The sequence below is a fragment of the Mus caroli genome, chromosome 15 (assembly GCF_900094665.2).
Source record: "Mus caroli chromosome 15, CAROLI_EIJ_v1.1, whole genome shotgun sequence".
Lineage (NCBI taxonomy): Eukaryota > Metazoa > Chordata > Mammalia > Rodentia > Muridae > Mus > Mus caroli.
The window spans coordinates 71,913,780-71,930,401 of NC_034584.1; the positions used below are offsets into that span (position 1 = coordinate 71,913,780).

At 51.0% G+C, this 16,622-nt stretch overlaps 1 protein-coding gene across 2 annotated transcripts; it reads right to left on the reverse strand.

The window, feature by feature from the left end:
• Positions 1-1,132: 1,132 nt before the first annotated feature.
• Positions 1,133-15,303, reverse strand: Txn2 (thioredoxin 2). 2 transcript variants are annotated; one of them, XM_021183901.2, is made up of 5 exons: positions 15,199-15,303; positions 13,998-14,260; positions 10,831-10,954; positions 3,194-3,331; positions 1,133-2,087 (listed from the first exon to the last, which is right to left on the reverse strand). In XM_021183901.2, exons 2-5 carry the CDS (start codon positions 14,258-14,260, stop codon positions 1,974-1,976), a joined length of 639 nt encoding a protein of 212 aa, XP_021039560.1. In that variant the 5' UTR covers positions 15,199-15,303; the 3' UTR covers positions 1,133-1,973. The 2 variants fall into 2 exon arrangements, with proteins under 2 accessions (XP_021039560.1, XP_021039561.1); XM_021183902.2 differs by lacking the exon at positions 3,194-3,331 and having other exon boundaries at positions 15,199-15,302.
• Positions 15,304-16,622: the final 1,319 nt, after the last annotated feature.

The window sequence follows — 16,622 nt, forward strand, 5'->3', positions numbered from 1 at the left end:
TCCTTCTTGACTTGTGACATGAAAGCTATACATTTTATATAGTAATGGGGGCTAGGAATATAGCTCCGTTGGTAGAATCCTTGCTTATCCTGTATGAAGACCTGGGTTCAATCCCCAGCACTGCATAAAACTAGGGTTGGTGGTACATGCCTGTAACCCTAAAACTCCAGGGGGGGGGAGAGGAGGGGCGATCAGGAGTTCAAGGTCATCCTTAGCAAGCTCAAGGCTAGCAGGGTGTACATGAGACTGTCTCAAAACAACAGGAGGGCAAGGAAGACAAATGCCTGGCCACTGGGGTGAGCCTTGTGGCCTTGGCCATGCTCTGTAACCTCTGACCCTAATGTACTTCTTGGAGGCTACCGCGAATGAAGACACTGACCACGCCCGGTACTCAGGAGGGGCTCCCCTGACCAAAGGCTGTCATTCACCTTGCTTGTGGTCTCCGCAGAACAGTTGCTAGGCCAGCTTCTGTTTCACCAAGCCTTTTTGTTTGTCCTCAGGTGGATGCCCATCTCTCAGAAAGTGATAATGGAAAAATATATGTCATTGTGAGGGCTGCACACACCAAAGGACGCTGCAAACTCAGTTCAGGGGGCATGAGAGCCCTCTGCCATCAAGGACTGGGGACTTGCTGAAAACAGGCATCATCAAGTGACAGTGTCCCCTTACCCCTGGGAGAGCGACGGGCTGGGCTTTCTTGGTTGGGCAGCTTGGCACTCTGTAGACAAGGGAGCAGCTAGAGAGGGAACAGGATGGGTGGAGGGTCCGGTCCCAAAGACTAGACCTTCCTGTGGGCATACATGGGAAGAAGTGCCACCCAGCCAGGAGGGGCCAGAAACCAGTCCAGGCAGAAGGTCCCAAAAGGCTGAGGGAATCCAGGTCTCTGAGACAACCCCTTTGGCTAGAGCCCAGGCTGCACTCCTTAAGCCCTTGTCTGCATTTTGGGAAACAGCACAACCACTTCTGGACCTTAGAGAGGATGTCTATTGATGGCACACCCAAACCAGGAGCCATGAAGAACGGCAACACAAATCACGAGAGGGGTGGAGAACCCAAGAGGAACTGGGGACAGTGGTGGGCCTGGGAATACCCGTCCATCCCAAGTGCTCAGTGCCCACAGAACAGCAGCCAGTGGCAGTGCAAAGCTGGTTTTATTGGTCTGACTTGTTCACAGCTCCTCCTCCTGCTCAGGGACCCAGAACCAAGGCCCAGCTAACTCAGGGAGGGAACAAGGAATAGAAGGGACAGATTTAGGTTATGGGGTGGGCTCTGTTCTTCACAGCAAGAGGAAGAAGGGCCACACAAAGTTCTTTATTAGAGACCTACAAAAAGAATGAGAGAATTATCCATTACTCTCACTTGTTCGGCTTCTGGTTTCCTTTTCAAGCAGAGGCAGGAGAGGAGATGTGCTAGAGGCTGATGTGTGGGGGCTGGGGCTTCAGAGGGCCACGGAGATGGGGACTGGGCGACCATCAGTGCGGTCAGAGGCTGATGTGTGGGGGCTGGGGCTTCAGAGGGCCACGGAGATGGGGACTGGGCGACCATCAGTGCGGTCAGGGCTGATGTGTGGGGGCTGGGGCTTCAGAGGGCCACGGAGATGGGGACTGGGCGACCATCAGTGCGGTCAGGCTACAGGCTGGTCCAGGCTTTCTCCAGCATCTAGGGGAATAGCAACAAGCCCCGGAAGAAGCACACAGTAGGTGCACAGGAGGAGCAGACAGTAGGAGGTGCACAAGAATGCCCCCCACACCAGCGGTAGCATTGGCCCTCTCCTGGCCACCCCGGCTGAGGGCTGGCTCTGAAGTGCTGGTAGCTCCTAGGTTTGGAGGGTCTGCTGTCACAGGCAAGACCCACCAGGACAAAACAGAGGGGCAGGGCAGGAAGGATGACAGCTGAGGGCTGGGAGTTCTACTAGGCTCCTCCCCAAAACAGACTTCCAGCAGGCAAGGGTAGCCAGGCCTCCTCCCTGCTCATCAGCCAATCAGCTTCTTCAGGAAGGCTTCTAGCTGGTCCTCGTCCTTGATCCCCACAAACTTGTCCACCACGTCCCCGTTCTTGATGGCCAGCACGGTAGGCACAGCTGACACCTGGGTGAGGGAATCACAGGGTCAATCACTTGGAGTTGACCTGTCTCTCGTGCATCTTCCCTAAGCCTCTGTGGAGAAGGCCAAGGTCACAGGAAGGGCCAAAGGAAGTGGGGTCTTTGCTTGGTGCGGCGCCTGGAGGAGACCCATCCATTAGAGCTTCTTCTACTGCAAGTTCCCAGCATCCTCCTCCTCCCTGGACCACAGGACTGACTTGATGATCCAGCGGCTTGGCTGGACTGACAGGATGAAGGCAGCCCGTGTGTGTGTGTGTGTGTGTGTGTGTGTGTGTGTGTGTTGTGTGCTGTGGGCCAGGCTGCTTCCCAAGCCTCACGGCCTATCTCTGGGTCCTGGCCATGCATGGTTTACTTTGAATGCTTGAGACAGAGCTCAGGGGTCGGGGATGCCAGCTCCAGGACTGGGCAACCCAACCTCACTCCTACCCTGGGGGAACCTGGTGAGCCCTTTAGTACCTCAAATCTCGGCTTGTGGAGACACCGACAATGTTTTCAGTTGAATACAGGAATGCCAAGAGACACGTGCTAGGATGGCACAGGGCGCAGGGCACACTGTGGGTATGGTGGAGCTTGACCTGCCCAGGACCACCTTGGTGGGCTACAGCTAACATGCACAGAGTGGATGGGGAGAGTCCTATGTGATTGGAGGCTTTAATTCGGGCTGGCAGAGGGAAAGGGGCACTCCTGCTCCGTGAGGCACTGCTTCCACAGCTCTGGAGACTCAGACAGATTACACGAAATGTATGTGAGGATTTTATGTATATTGAAATCCTGGGGCTGGAGAGAGGGCTCAATGGTTAAGAGCACTGTCTACTCTTCCAGAGGTTCTGAGTTCAATTCCCAGCAACCACATGGTGCCTCACAACCATCTGTAATGGAATTCGATGCCCTCTACTGGTGTATTTGAAGACAGCTACAGGGTACTCATATAAATAAAAATAAATAAATAAATCTTAAAGAAAAAAAAAAAAATCCTGGCACGGTGGGCTGCCCAGTGCTTGGTATTTGAGAACCTGTATACACAGTAAGATGAACGGGGACCTAGCTTACAAGTTAACTAGAAAGCAACAAGAGTGATGCCCAGAAACCCACCAGGTCTTCACACAGCCTGAGGGCTGTGGGGTGAGTCATCTCAGAGGCCAGACTGAGATGATGATCAGAGTGGGCCGAAGAGAGAAGTGAAGGCCACTGGGCCCCATCCTGCAGTCCTTGCCCATCATGTGACAGGTCCTAATGAGAAAAGCACAGCACAGAGGACACAGTCCTTGATTTGAATGTTTTTTTTTTTTTTTTTTTTTTTTTTTTTTTTTTTTTTTTTTTTTTTGGTATCTCTGGTCCCTTTAAGGACGGTCCTGGGGGTGATGTGGGTGGCACAGGATATGTGCCAGCACCAGGAACTGTGCTGACCATGAGTGTCCCCAGTCACAGCCTTCCTGCGGGCTCTTGTCAGACTCTGGCACAGGTGGTGGCATTAACAGCCCAGCATCAGGCTTGCAGTATCTCCAAGAAAAGGCAGGGACCAGCAAAAGAGGCACCAGGAAACCCCGTTAAGTGTGTTCGTGCGCCATCTAGTGGCTGGTGAATGAGCTGCAACACCTGGAAGCTGGCAGCTTAATTAAAGGGATGCAAGCTCAACCACTAGCTTTTAACTTGGCTGAAACATACTATCCCTTAAAATAAATATTCCATTTTTAAGATGTGGCTTAGGGTTGGCGGTGTGGCTCGATGGTAGAGTACTTTCCTAGTAGGCATGGGGCCGGGGGTTCCATCCCAAACCCTAAAACAAAATAAGGAGCTTCCCTTTGTCCGGTCCCTTTGGCTTGCCTAAGCAAGCCTCTCCTCTCCGAGAGTGGATGGAGTTTCCCTCCACTACGGTTGTGCTGTGTGTGCAAACCTCTGAGTGTGCTGGGACACACAGAGACCAGGCTAGTGTCCATGACATTTGAGGCCTGGTCACTACTCATCGAGGGCTTCCTCCTAAGTCTGAGCAGCACACGCAGCTGTGGGCTCCAGAACACCGTTTCTAGAGGGGCATCTGGGCGACGACAGGAGGCCAAGGCTTCTGCTGTGCAATCATGGAGGCTCGGGGCTTAGGACAGACCATCAGCGATAATGCATGGGCCCTTGTACATAGCCCTTGTCTCAGTGGTTAAGAGCACTGACTGCTCTTCCGAAGGTCCTGAGTTCAAATCCCAGCAACCACACGATGGCTCACAACCATCCGTAATGAGATCTGATGCCCTCTTCTGGTGTCTCTGAAGACAGCAACAGTGTACTTACATATAATAAATAAATCTTAAAAGTGTTGGGAACACAGAGACATCGATGAGGCACACCTTTGCACTTCTGGCAGGACAACAGGAATCAAGAGCTGGGGAAAGGGCATGCTCAGACATGCTGGCTGTCCTGCTCCAAGAAGCCACTGGAGCCTCCTAGCCTGGAACACGAATCCTGCAATAACTCGGGTCTCACCCTAACATACCCGCTAGCAACTCTGCTAGGAGACCATCAAAGGTCAGGACAGCAGGTACCACAGGAAGCTGGTGACCTCTGTGGCTGAGGAGCACAGTGCGGAGGATGTTTTAAATGTCATGGAAGATCCTAGCTACATACATATAAGCAAGCACATAGAATGCTGACGCCTAGGTTGGTCCATTTTTATTATTTTTGCACGTGGTGCTGTCACCGCAAGAATGACATCCTAACCCTCCTATGCCATTATTTTAGATATGAGAAGACTGGGGCTCAAAGCACCAATTTCAAGAGGACTCAGAAAGTTAAGCAGGGATTCCAAACAGGAAACACGGTCTGTTGTTTGGCTTTGCTTCTGCCGGAGAGTGAAGGGTAAGAGGCAGAGGGAAAGGAGACTCCAGCAGGGTAAAGGCAATTCAGAGACGCATCCAACGACACCATGCTTTAAATGAAAAACGTCAAAGCAAGTCTTGTAAAAGCGAATATAAGAGCGTTCTCAGGAAAACCATTATTGTCAGGCATGCCACCTTTAATCCCAGCACTCAGGAGGCAGAGGCACAGAGATCTCTAAGCTCAAAGCCAGCCTGGTCTATAGAGTCAGTTCCAGAGCAGCTAGGAAATAGAGAAACCCTGTCTTGAAAAACCCAAGCCCATTATTTAACTAACAAAGCAGGGTTGAAAAGATGGCTTAGTGGGTAAAGGCACCAACCACGCCTGATGGCCTGACTTTAAGTCACTGGTCCCACACAGCTGAAGGAGAAAACAGACTCATGCGTGTCATCCTAAAACTGTGCAGAATGGGGCTGGAGAGATGGCTCGGGTGCCATGCAGCTATGAAGACCAGAGTTTGGATCCTAACACCCACGGAATATTGGGTGGGTATGGTGACCACCTACATTCCCAGCACTCCAGATGCAGAGAAGCTGATCCGTGAGCTCTGGGCTCAACTGAGGGACCCTGCCTCAATAAATAAACTGGAGAGCAAACAACGAACACACCCAACAGCACCTTTAAGGCTGCATGTGCCCAGGCACCTACTACACACACACAACACACACACACACACACACACACACACACACACACGCCTGTACACACAGCCATTTAGGAATGACGAATTTACATCCTTCCTGAAACTCTTGGGTCATAATCTTCTTTTTATTTCCCCCTCTTCAGGAAGAAACCCGGGGCTTTTGGCATACGCCCTCAAGTCCCAGAGTCTGCTCTTTGAGAATTCCATAAATGGTAGATGTGGTTTGTTGATTCAACCTCAGAGGGCAGAGACAAAGGATCCTTACAGCGACCTGGCTAGCAAGCCCTGGGTTAGAGACCTTCCTCCACGGACAGGTGATGAGGGTGGTTCCCAGCGTCGACCTGGGACCTCTACATGGATGCACGGGAGTATGCACACAGACTCCACACAAGCATAGCCACGCATTGTGCACAAATGAAACATGGGAAGGAAAAGAAAGGACAAATATTCCAGGAGGACCAGGGAGGTCACTGGGTAGGTAGAAGCACGCGTCACAAAGCCAGACAGCCTGAGCCCAATCACCGAAACCCACGTAATGGAGAGAACCAATGGCCACAAGTTGTCCTCTGACCCCACACACATACAGACCACGCTCAGCATTGAGAGGCACTTATTTCCAAACAGGGGAAGTAGGAAGGATTAAAATAGCACATAGTTTTAAACTAGTTAGTGATTTGTCTATAGGGGTATACATAGTAAAAAGAAAAACAACCCAAACAAAAAGATAAACCAGGCTGTGGACATGGATCGGTTGGTAGCATGACCATGTACCAAGCAAAGCCCTCAGGTTCATCCCATTTTAAGCTAGGAGCGGTGGTATACTCTTCTGGGCTTGGGTCCAGTCTGGATCACACAGAACATGACAAACCCCACCCCTCCCTTTTCCAAAAAAAAAAAAAAAAAAAAAAAAGAGGTGGAAGAGAAGAAGAAATAACAATAAATAAAAGTTTCAGACGTGGGCTGGTGAGATGGCTCAGCAGGTAAGAGCACCCAACTGCTCTTCCAAAGGTCCTTAGTTCAAATCCTGGTAACCACATGGTGGCTCACAACCATCTGTAACAAGATCTGACTCCCTCTTCTGGTGTGTCTGAAGATAGCTACAGTGTACTTACATGTAATAAATAAATAAATCTTAAAAAAAAAAAAAGTTTCAGATGAGCCATAGGAGCAACAGTGATCAGTTTACAGGAGTCTCCGCTTGTTCTCCTGCACGAAAGGATCACACCTTCAAGTGCAAGGCTGAGAGAGGAGCTGAAGGGGACAGCAGTGACTTGACTATAGGGGTATACACAGTAAAAAGGAAAAACAACTGCTCCCTCCCTACTTGTCCCCAGCAACTGGCAAGGTCTCAGTGGTCAGGAGAGAGACAGAGTGAAAGCCTTGGGCTCCCCAAGATGAGACTATGCAGAATAGGAGTGGGGGCTGTCGGGGAACCCCCAGGACTTTCCCTCCTCCTCCTTCAGTACAGTCCTGGGGTAGTGGAGGACGGATGAGGGGTCAGGAGGGCTTGGGAAAGAGCTGGCTCTAAGAACTGCTTTGAGCAATTCTGACAAGCTTGCCCACACATCTGGGAGAGGGCTTGAGACCTTGTAGGAGTCATCCCAGGGGGGCTGGGGATCACTTGGTGGCAACTTCCTTCTTGGCTTCTCTTTAGAAAGGCTAGGTACAAGGGAAGGGAGGGCAAAGAGGAGACAGGATAACCCTGTTGGGATTCATGGGACCTCAGTGGCCCCCCAGCTCAGGGCTTGACAAAACAAGGAGGCCGAGAGGAGGAGATGCAAGCTGGTGCAGGGGCCTTTCTGTGTAACCCGGGCACTGTGTGGACAGTGGGCAGGCAGAGGGTAAGGGTCCCAAAGGACCCCTTCCCCTTCCTCATCACAGGCTGCCCACTCATCCCATCCCGGTCTCACTGGAACGGAGGAGGAGTTCCGGTGCTGGGAACTCCAGTTACCCGTGGGACCCACGGGACCCCTGCTGGTGGAAGTCTGCTTTGTGCGGTACTAGTTCCCAAGCTCTGGCACGTGGGTGGCTAGTCTGCAGCTTTCTGCCAAACACATGATGCTGATGCTAATGCTGAGGCCATCGTGGGAGCACCTGGAGGTCCCGGGAGGTGGCCTGGAAATCGTAGGTTGACCCATGCCCCGTGTCCCTGTGTGGTTCCAGTCCTGAGTTCTTACCAGAAGGCCAAATATTCACACCTGCTAGGGCCTTGGGTGTGAATGGGTAAGCCGGGGAAAGCCAAGGGTGTCTCAAAGGTTGAAGGCCCTGTCCCCCCTCAGCCCCCACCCCCACTGACTGAGCCATGGGTGGGAGGGCTTAAAAAGCAGTGACTCCCTCTACCCAAGGCCCAGAGTGACCTGTGCTATATATAAAGTCTCAAGGATGACCTTACATCAGCAGCACTTATAGGAAGCCCTGTCTTCCCAGCATGCATTTCCTCTCTTCTGCCCCAGGCAGCCTTATTTCCTCCCTTCGACTCATCATCCCGCTCTCCGTCCAGCTCAAGGGATGGGCAACTTTACCCACACTGTCTACCCGTTTCCCGCCATGGGCTCTGGTCAGAGGATGCGTCTCCTGATGCTTTTGAGGAGGTAAACCTGGTTAATTAAGCCTGTGTGTTTGAATTCTGAGCAAAAGCTTGCCCCTCCTCTCAGCCTCTCCAATCCAGAGGGTGGGAAAGTTTTACCCTGGCCTTGGGGTTTCAAGAGAGGTGGAGTTTTCCAAGAACTTCTTCTTGGGGGAAAAGGTCTTGCTACCTCTCCCCAGGCTGACTTAATGTTCAGCTTGGCCTTACAGACATGTACCACCATGCCTGGCTCGCACGAGTCCCGAGTTTTAAATCTCAGCACTCACGTTTCCTTTTCTTTAAAACTCTCCGAGAGCCAGACCAAACATGTCTGTGAAGCAGAGCTGGTCCCCAGGCAGCCAGGTGTGACCTCGGCTCTGACAGAGTGTCACTGTCGGCGCCTAGAAGCTCCTGTTCCGGTTTGGTTTGCTCTCCCAGACACTGGGCCTCCCAACCCTGCTCTTCCTTTCCCCCAGCCCATAGCCACAAAGAACCTCTCTTTCTTCAACTGCGGTGGTGGTCCAGGGCCCACAGGAGACTGCACCACCCCCACCCCCCACCTCGCATGGTCTGTGGCCAGCCCAGGGCCTCTGTCTGCCCTGCCTAGGGGCTCTTTCCTGAGACACGCAAGCTTCACTCACTGCTCCATTCAGGTCTCTGTTCTCACGTTACTTCCTCTGAGCCGAGAGTCCTCTGAAAGATGTGAAGATGCGTGCCTGTAAGCACTGCACTTAGAAGGGGGCAGAGGATCAGAGATGCAAGGCCATTCTTAGGTGGTGACGCCAAGGCCAACCTGAGCTTCAAAAGATTTTCCCTCAAAAGGCCAAATCAAAGAACAAAACAAAAAGGAAAACGAAAGACCTCCCCCACTCCTCTCCTCCCCCCATTTCCTCTCTCCACAGCATCCATCAGAATTTGGACTTTACACAGACGTCATTGGCTGGGTGTCCCCAAGCCAAAAATCTGAACACTGGAAGCCAAAGTGTGTGTCCGTGACTGCCAAGGCCTCTGAACTGGGAGCCCATACTTGAAAGCACCGAGTGGACCACGTCCCTCGGGCTAAATTCCACTTGCTGCCCGCGGCTGTAAACACTGTGGCTGGAACATGCTGTGGCCTTTAGTTTGTTCTGTGGCTGGGAACTTCAGAGAAGGCTCAGCCCTCACTGCTCTGAAAAGCCTCATGTGTTTGCCACTTGCCCCTCAGACACTCAAAGCTCTTTTTCCAAAAAAAAAAAAAAAAAAGAAAAAAAAATTGCAAACTTGTTTTTTAACTTTGATATTGTTTATTTTAATGTTTTGTTTGTTTGTTTGTTTGTTTTTCAACACAGGTTTCCCTGTGTAGCTCGGCCTGTTGCTCTATAGACCAGGCTGGCCTTGAACTCTCAGAGACCTATCTGCCTCTGCCTCCTGAGTGCTAGAATTAGAGGTATGAGTTACCACAGCCTGGCTGTATGTGAATGTTTTTACTTATTTAAACTTCAAAAAAGTTTATGGGTATGGGAATTTTGCCAACAAAGGCCAGAAGAGGGCGTCTGAGCCTCTGGGACTGGAGTGATTGGTCAGTGTGGTGCTCCAGAAGAGCAGCCAGTGCTCTTAAGCACTGCGCCATCTCTCCCACCCCTCCACTTTCCTGAATGCTCTTTGGTGTGGTCAGAGTCTGTTTTGTTTTGAAATTTCCCCTTTATTTTCCCTTTATGTGGGTGGGTGTTTTGTCTGTATGTCATGTCAAATACACCTTGGGGATGCCACGCTAGGGGAGGCTTGAAGAGAGCCATATCCCCTGGGGCTGGTGTTACGGATGTTTGTGAACAGCCATGTGAGTGCTGGGGGAATTGAACCAAGGTCCCCTGAACACGAGTCAGTGCTCTTAACTGCTGAGCTATCTCTCCAGGCCCAAGCTCAGTATAGTCTGCTGCCCCTTCCTGCACGTCAGGCAACAGCACCTGTCCCCAGGTCTTGTGCTGGAGTAGGATGCCCACACACACAGGCCAATCCCTTCCTGTCTTCCTTGTTTTTGTAGTGAGACTTAAGGCACCATTCTGGCTCCTTCAGGACTTGGGTGTTCAGCTCTCTTCTTCTCTGCACCCTTCACTCACAATTCAGGTCAGAGGCTCTGGAATGTGACACCTTCCCTGTCCTGGCCACCCCCTCAGAACAACCTGCAGTGTGTCTCTTTTCAGACAACTTTTCATTTCAGGGTAAAATGATCATCTTCCAACAGAACAAGGGACACCTGGGGACAAGGGTCTCCCCTTCTGTCCCCTTACCTCGATCACACATGCCTGGCATGTTAGCCAAGGCTCATAAAGCAATGGCTGGATGCCAGTGAGGTGGACAGGACAGGAAGACTTGAGAGGATGGCTTGTAGTCAAATATGGTGGACACTTGTGTAACACTAACGCTCGAATGGCTGAAGCAAGAGCATCCGGAGTTCAAGGACAGCCTGCATGATATGAAACCCTATCTCAAAAGAACAATGACAGAGGAGGACCTAGTGGTCACATAATCCACTTCCTGAGGGTGTCAGTGGATCAACAGAGCCATGCGCGCAAAGCCCCGAGACCTTTGAAGAGCTCCAGAACAATAGCAGACACGTCACTTACTGGTCACAGCGTACCCGCCTTGGCTTCCCTGAGGCAACGCTCTGCCAACACCTACCTCATATTCAATGGCAAGGTCTGTGTGATCGTCAATGTCCACTTTGGCCATGACCACCTTCCCGTGCTGCTTGGCAACCATCTTCTCTAGCCGCGGTCCTAGGATCTTGCAGGGGCCACACCACCTCGAGAGGTGAGAAGGGACAGTCAGCCCTGAGTGCTCGCTGCTCCACATTTCTCCCCAGAGCCTCCCCGGGCCCCACATGGACTCTGAGGGGGGAATGGAAGGGATGGAAACCCAGGAGCGTCTGCAACGGCCAGCCTTCGTGCTGGAACCTTCTCAGAGATAGGCAGAACCTTCAGAGAGGACAGCCCCCGACAGAACCAAGGCAAGTGGAGTTCTTACAGATGACAGGATGGCAAGAAGCACAGCCTGGCAATGGGGCGCAGTCCAGTAATTCCTGAACTCAGGAGAGGGGTCTCTGGACATGCCATGGAGGGTTATTCTGATGATGTAAACCAAGGTGGGATAGAGCCACCAGCTGTGGGTGGGTGGGTGGCTCTGAGCTAGGATTCTGAGAAGGAGAATGTGAGCATGCAAGTTGGATGCTTGCCGCTGGGAGCCTACATGCTGGGAGAGTCAAGTTCAGAGGGCTAACCTCCGATCTCCACATGCATAACATGGTACAAGCATGTATGTATGCACACACATGATAAATAAATGTTTAAAAAGAGGGGGGTAGAGCCGGGCGTGGTGGCACATGCCTTTAATCCCAGCACTCGGGAGGCAGAGGCAGGCGGATTTCTGAGTTCGAGGCCAGCCTGGTCTACAGAGTGAGTTCCAGGACAGCCAGGGCTACACAGAGAAACCCTGTCTCGAAAAACCAAAAAAAAAAAAAAAGAGGGGGGTGGGAGGGGGAGCTGGGGAGTTGAGCACAGCATCCCTTTGCTTCACTATGGATACAATATGGCCAGCTGCCCCAAGCCCCTGCCACTGTGATGGACCCTGCTTGCAACTGTGGGCCAGCTCCTTTTCTCCCTTAGGTTTCTTTTGTCAGGATATTTTGTCATAGCAACAACAAAAAAAAAAGTAACCAAGACAGGAAAAAAGAGGAACAGGAAGTTGAGGCTAGCCTGGGCTACATAGTGAAGCCCAGTCTTGTTTGATAAAACAAGAGAGCCAGGAATCTTTCTTTCCTCTTTTGGGGGGTGGGGGTGGGGGAAGAGGGATGGAGGTGGTGGTTTGGAACATGGTCTCACTTTGTAGCCCTTGTTGGGTTGGAACTTGACTTGTAGACAAAGCTAGCCTCAAACTCAGAGATCCACTTGTCTCTACTTCCTAGGTGCTGAAATTGTTTTTGTTTTGTTTTGTTCTTCAAGGCAGGGTTTCTCTGTGTAGCTCTGGCTGTCCTGGAACTCTCTGTAGACCAGGCTGGCCTCAAACTCAGAAATCCACCTGTCCTTACCTCCCGAATGCTGGGATTAAAGGTATGTACCACCACTGCCCAGCTAAACAAAAGTTAACCTTTTTTTAAAATTTATTTATAAATTGAATTTATGTGCACTGGTGTGAGGGTGTCAGCTCCCCTAGAACTGGAGATACAGACAGTTTGTGAGCTACCATATGGGTTATGGGAACTGAACCCAGGTCCTCTGGAAAAGCAGCCAATGCTCTCAACCACTGAGCCATCTCTCCAGCCGCTAAAATTGTTTTTTTGTTTTTGTTTTTATTGATTTATTTATTTATGTATACGAGTACACTGCATCTGTCTTCAGTCATACCAGAAGAGGGCATCAGACCCCATTACAGATGGTGGTGAGCCACCATGTGGTTGCTGGGAATTGAACTCAGGACCTCTGGAAGAGCAGTCAGTGCTCTTAACCACTGAGCCATCTCTCCAGCCCCTGGGATTTTTTTTTTTTTTTTTTAGACAAAGTGTCTCTGGGTGACCCTTTCACTCCCGAACTTTCCTCTGACTTTGTGTCAGCGGCCGAGGATCACACTGGAGCGATCCCTCCTTGGCTGGGGAGCAGGAACTCTCCTAGGGCAGACAGTGTGCTATCATCTCTGTATGTGGTACCGGACGTGTCCCTGGCACTAAATGAAACAAAGCTGAACCATGCGATTAACTACCTGGTGTAGGACAAAAGAAGGATTAGCCCGGGGCTGGTGAGATGGCTCAGTGGGTAAGAGCACCCGACTGCTCTTCCGAAGGTCCAGAGTTCAAATCCCAGCAACCACATGGTGGCTCACAACCATCTGTAANGAGATCTGGCGCCCTCTTCTGGAGTCTCTGAAGACAGCTACAGTGTACTTACACATAATAAATAAATAAATCTTTAAAAAAAAAAAAAAAAAAAAGAAGGATTAGCCCACTGATTATCCCTTCGGAAGCCCCCCACCATCACAGGAAGGCAGAGGTCCCTGGCCATTCACTCCTTTTCTGAGCTGGCACATACCAGTAATCTCATATATAGGAGGTGGAGGCAGGAGGAGAGAAGTTCAAGTCTGACCTAGGCTAAATGGCAAGACTCTATCTCGACCCCTATCCCCTACCCCAAAACTCCCATTTGGAAATGTCAATCAGTTAATAGATCTATACCTAGAAAGACAGCCTGCAAGGTCTTATCTCAGATGACAAGGACACGCACTGGCCTGGTCAAGGCAACGAGGTGAGTCAGAGAAAGGACCAGGAAGAAAACAAAAGAATCGGTGAGACTTGTCCAGAAAACCTGATGGCAATCGGGTTCTTGGACTTTTTGGTTGAATCTGGTGTAAAGGTCTGGAAATGAAGACCAGGCTACAATGCAGGCATTTATATATCTCTAAAACACACTCCTGCAGTACTGAGAAGGTACACCTCCTGCCCACCCCATCCGTACTTGGGGACGGCTATGGTGGCACTGATAATGTTTTGCCCAGCCCTTCCCACAGTTTTAGTGAGTTGCGATGTTAAAATATGATGTTGCTCCACACTGGAGCAGACTCTGAGCTTTTCGGGCACTGAGATACAGGACGCAGGCATGAGGCAGCATGTCTCCTAGTGTGCTAGGAAGACTATCCATCTGTCTCCTACCACACTGCATACTTAAGGACAGGCACTGGGTCTCAAAAGTCTTCATAATGAGTGTATGTAGATAAAGCATTACACATGGTAGAGAGCCATAGTGAGCCCTCAATAAATACTTAAGTAAGATCCTCCATCTCTTACTGTCCCCAGTACTCACTGTGCATGAAAGTCCACAACAACTGGTGTCTCACTGTTGACAACTCTGTCTTGAAAGTCAGGTCCATCCTGGACGTTAAAGGTCGTCGAACAGACTCTGGTGGTGTGTACTGTCCGGGCTGGGCTGGGCATTCCTGTTAGACCACCAGCATTGTACTGAGGGGTCTGCAGGGTCTTCGAGGTGAGGGAAGCCCACACACCCTGAGGAGGCTTCCTGGAGATGACTGAGGTCAGGAACCTCCGCAGGAGGAGCCGCTGAGCCATCTGTGGGAGAAAGAGGTAGGAAGCGCTGGGGGCACGCAATAGGAAGTCAACACACTAGGAAAACAAAGAATTCTGGAATAATTAGGTGTTGGGAACATACAGAATTGGAAGCAAGATGCATGGAAATACTGTAATATATGATTTTCGAAGGCCAGGTGTGGTGGGGCCCACCTGTCAATCCTCCTCCTGGGAGGCGAGGCAGGTGGATATAAGGCAAGGTCAGTTTGGGCTATACAATAAAACCTGGTCTCTAAAACCTCCCCACGACAACAAAAAAATATCTAGAGGTGAGTAAGGAATCAGCATCACTGAATAGACGTTAAGATAGAAGGGCAGAAAAACTGGGTTGACAGCCAAAAAGAAATCAAGGCTGAGGTGGAATTATAAAAGGTCGATGGAGGGAGGGACAAGGCTCAAGTGCTCAAGGCTCAACTGTGTATAGCCCAATACCCCACACACATCACTGGCTCTCTCTGATCAACTCTGAAGAAACCTTATAATACCGTCCACACTCAGGGCAACAGGTAGATTAAGTGCCATGCCCAACGTAGGCCAGTTTTTAAAGTACAGCTAATTGGAACCCAAGGCCGCCTGTAAAATTTTTATCAGTCACTCTTTTAAAAAAGTGTTTTCATGGGAAATTAAGGAAAGGGAAGCTGTCGAAGAATGAGCGAAGAAGACTCCCAACTACGGAAGGAGGAACTGAGAGGCATAGGAACCGGCCATGGGGTACCAAAGTGAAGCGGGTGGCATGTGTACGGAGGGAAGCCCAAAGAAGGGACACGTGTTGGGGAGGGTGGGGGACAGGGAGACTGGGAGCACAGGACGTGCAGCTGCCGAGGCCACCTCCTCCCTCTAGGGGCATCCCCCTGCAGATCGCCTTCCTGCATAGAAACGCGCCGCCAGCCCGGCTCACCCCACCCTGCATGGGCTCCTACCTCCCGGCAGTGCGAGTAGAGGGATGCAGAGCCCAGCCGGCCTGCCCGTCAAGGGCACTCCTGTTGTCACTTCCTCAGGGGCGGGTCTAGCGTCATTTCCGGGAAAGACTATGCGGACGACGTTTCTCTGCAACTTGGGGGCGGCTCGGTTTTTTTCACCAATGAGGAGGACGGAAAAATGTAGGGCTGAAGGGGCGCGACCGGAAGGAATGGGATCGTGGAGGAGGAACCGGAAGATGTGTGGGACCCAGTGAGGCAGGAGATGGGTGAGAGGGCGGGAAGGAAGGCGTGGCTTTGGAACAAGCTCCTTCTGTGTTGCGCCCTCTTGGCATTGCCCACCCTTGGATCTGAGCTCTGGAAAGGGCTGTGTTCACTTTAACGCCGAGGAAGCTCTGTTCTCGACAGAAGCTTAGTGCTAAAAGGAAGAGATTCCCGGGCTGGGGTTATGACTCAATTGGATTCCTGCCTAGCACACCCAAAGCCTGGCTTCTCAATACCAAGTAAACTGGGTGTGATGGCACACACCTAATTCCAGGACCCCGAAGGGCTCAGGAGTTCAAAGTCATCCTCGGTACTTAGGAACTACGAGAGATCCGGTCGTGTGTGTGTGTACATGTGGCATTAAGGGGTTATTCTGCCGTTTTTGATTCTTTTCTGCCCAACCTAACTTCTTATGGTTGAGCAAGTCCCTCTGCCCCTAAGGGCTGGCGGTACTTCTGAAGCCCTTACCTTTTGTACTGTCATGTCTTAACTTTTTGGAACTGTCAAGGAAGCAGCATCCAAGGTAAAGCGTAGGGCTTTCTCTCCATTCCCACTGGCATGAGTGACCGAAGTGTAAGTCCCTCATTTATGCATATTGTAACCAGTATTCCAGCCCCTTACGATCGGGGAACACGTTGCTGTCCACCTTCCCTTCCATACCTTTGCTCACTTTGAACTTTGTCTCTGGGTACTTAGAACACCTGCCCACCTTATCTTCTCTGAATAGTACTGCGTTCTTCTCACTAGCGCCTGCTTTATAACCCTCCAGAACACATGGACAACGTCTCCCCCACCAGGACCACTTTCTGAGAGTAGGGACTTGTGGTTGTCTCATCTGCATATACTTAGCGCCAACCTGGTACAGTGCCCAGCACAGAGAGGCCGTTCAATAGACACTTAGTAAGTTGAGAATCTTTGCACATCTCAGCAAGTGGTTTCTGTCAGAGGGGTTATGTGATGTGTCCACGCAGATGGACTCCATCTACCACCCTATTTTAACCCACTCTCTCAATAATTAGTGGTTTGCTGAGGCGTCTTTGTGTTCTACATCTGCAGTTGTGGCTGGAAGGCTCTCCCAGGGCTCTCCATTTGAGAAAAGTGCTACTAGGTACTAGATTCTGCACTGTCTCTGGGTCCCTTTTCTGTCTCCTCCAGTGGAGGTC

Coding starts and splice junctions, on each gene's coding strand:
- Txn2 (XM_021183901.2), bottom strand. CDS start 14,260: ATGGCTCAGCGGCTCCTCCTGCGGAGGTTCCTGACCTCAGTCATCTCC. Junction 10,955..13,997: donor GTTGTGGACTTTCATGCACA/GTGAGTACTGGG, acceptor TCACCTCTCGAG/GTGGTGTGGCCCCTGCAAGA. Junction 2,088..3,193: donor TCAGGCTGTGTGAAGACCTG/GTGGGTTTCTGG, acceptor TCCCTCACCCAG/GTGTCAGCTGTGCCTACCGT.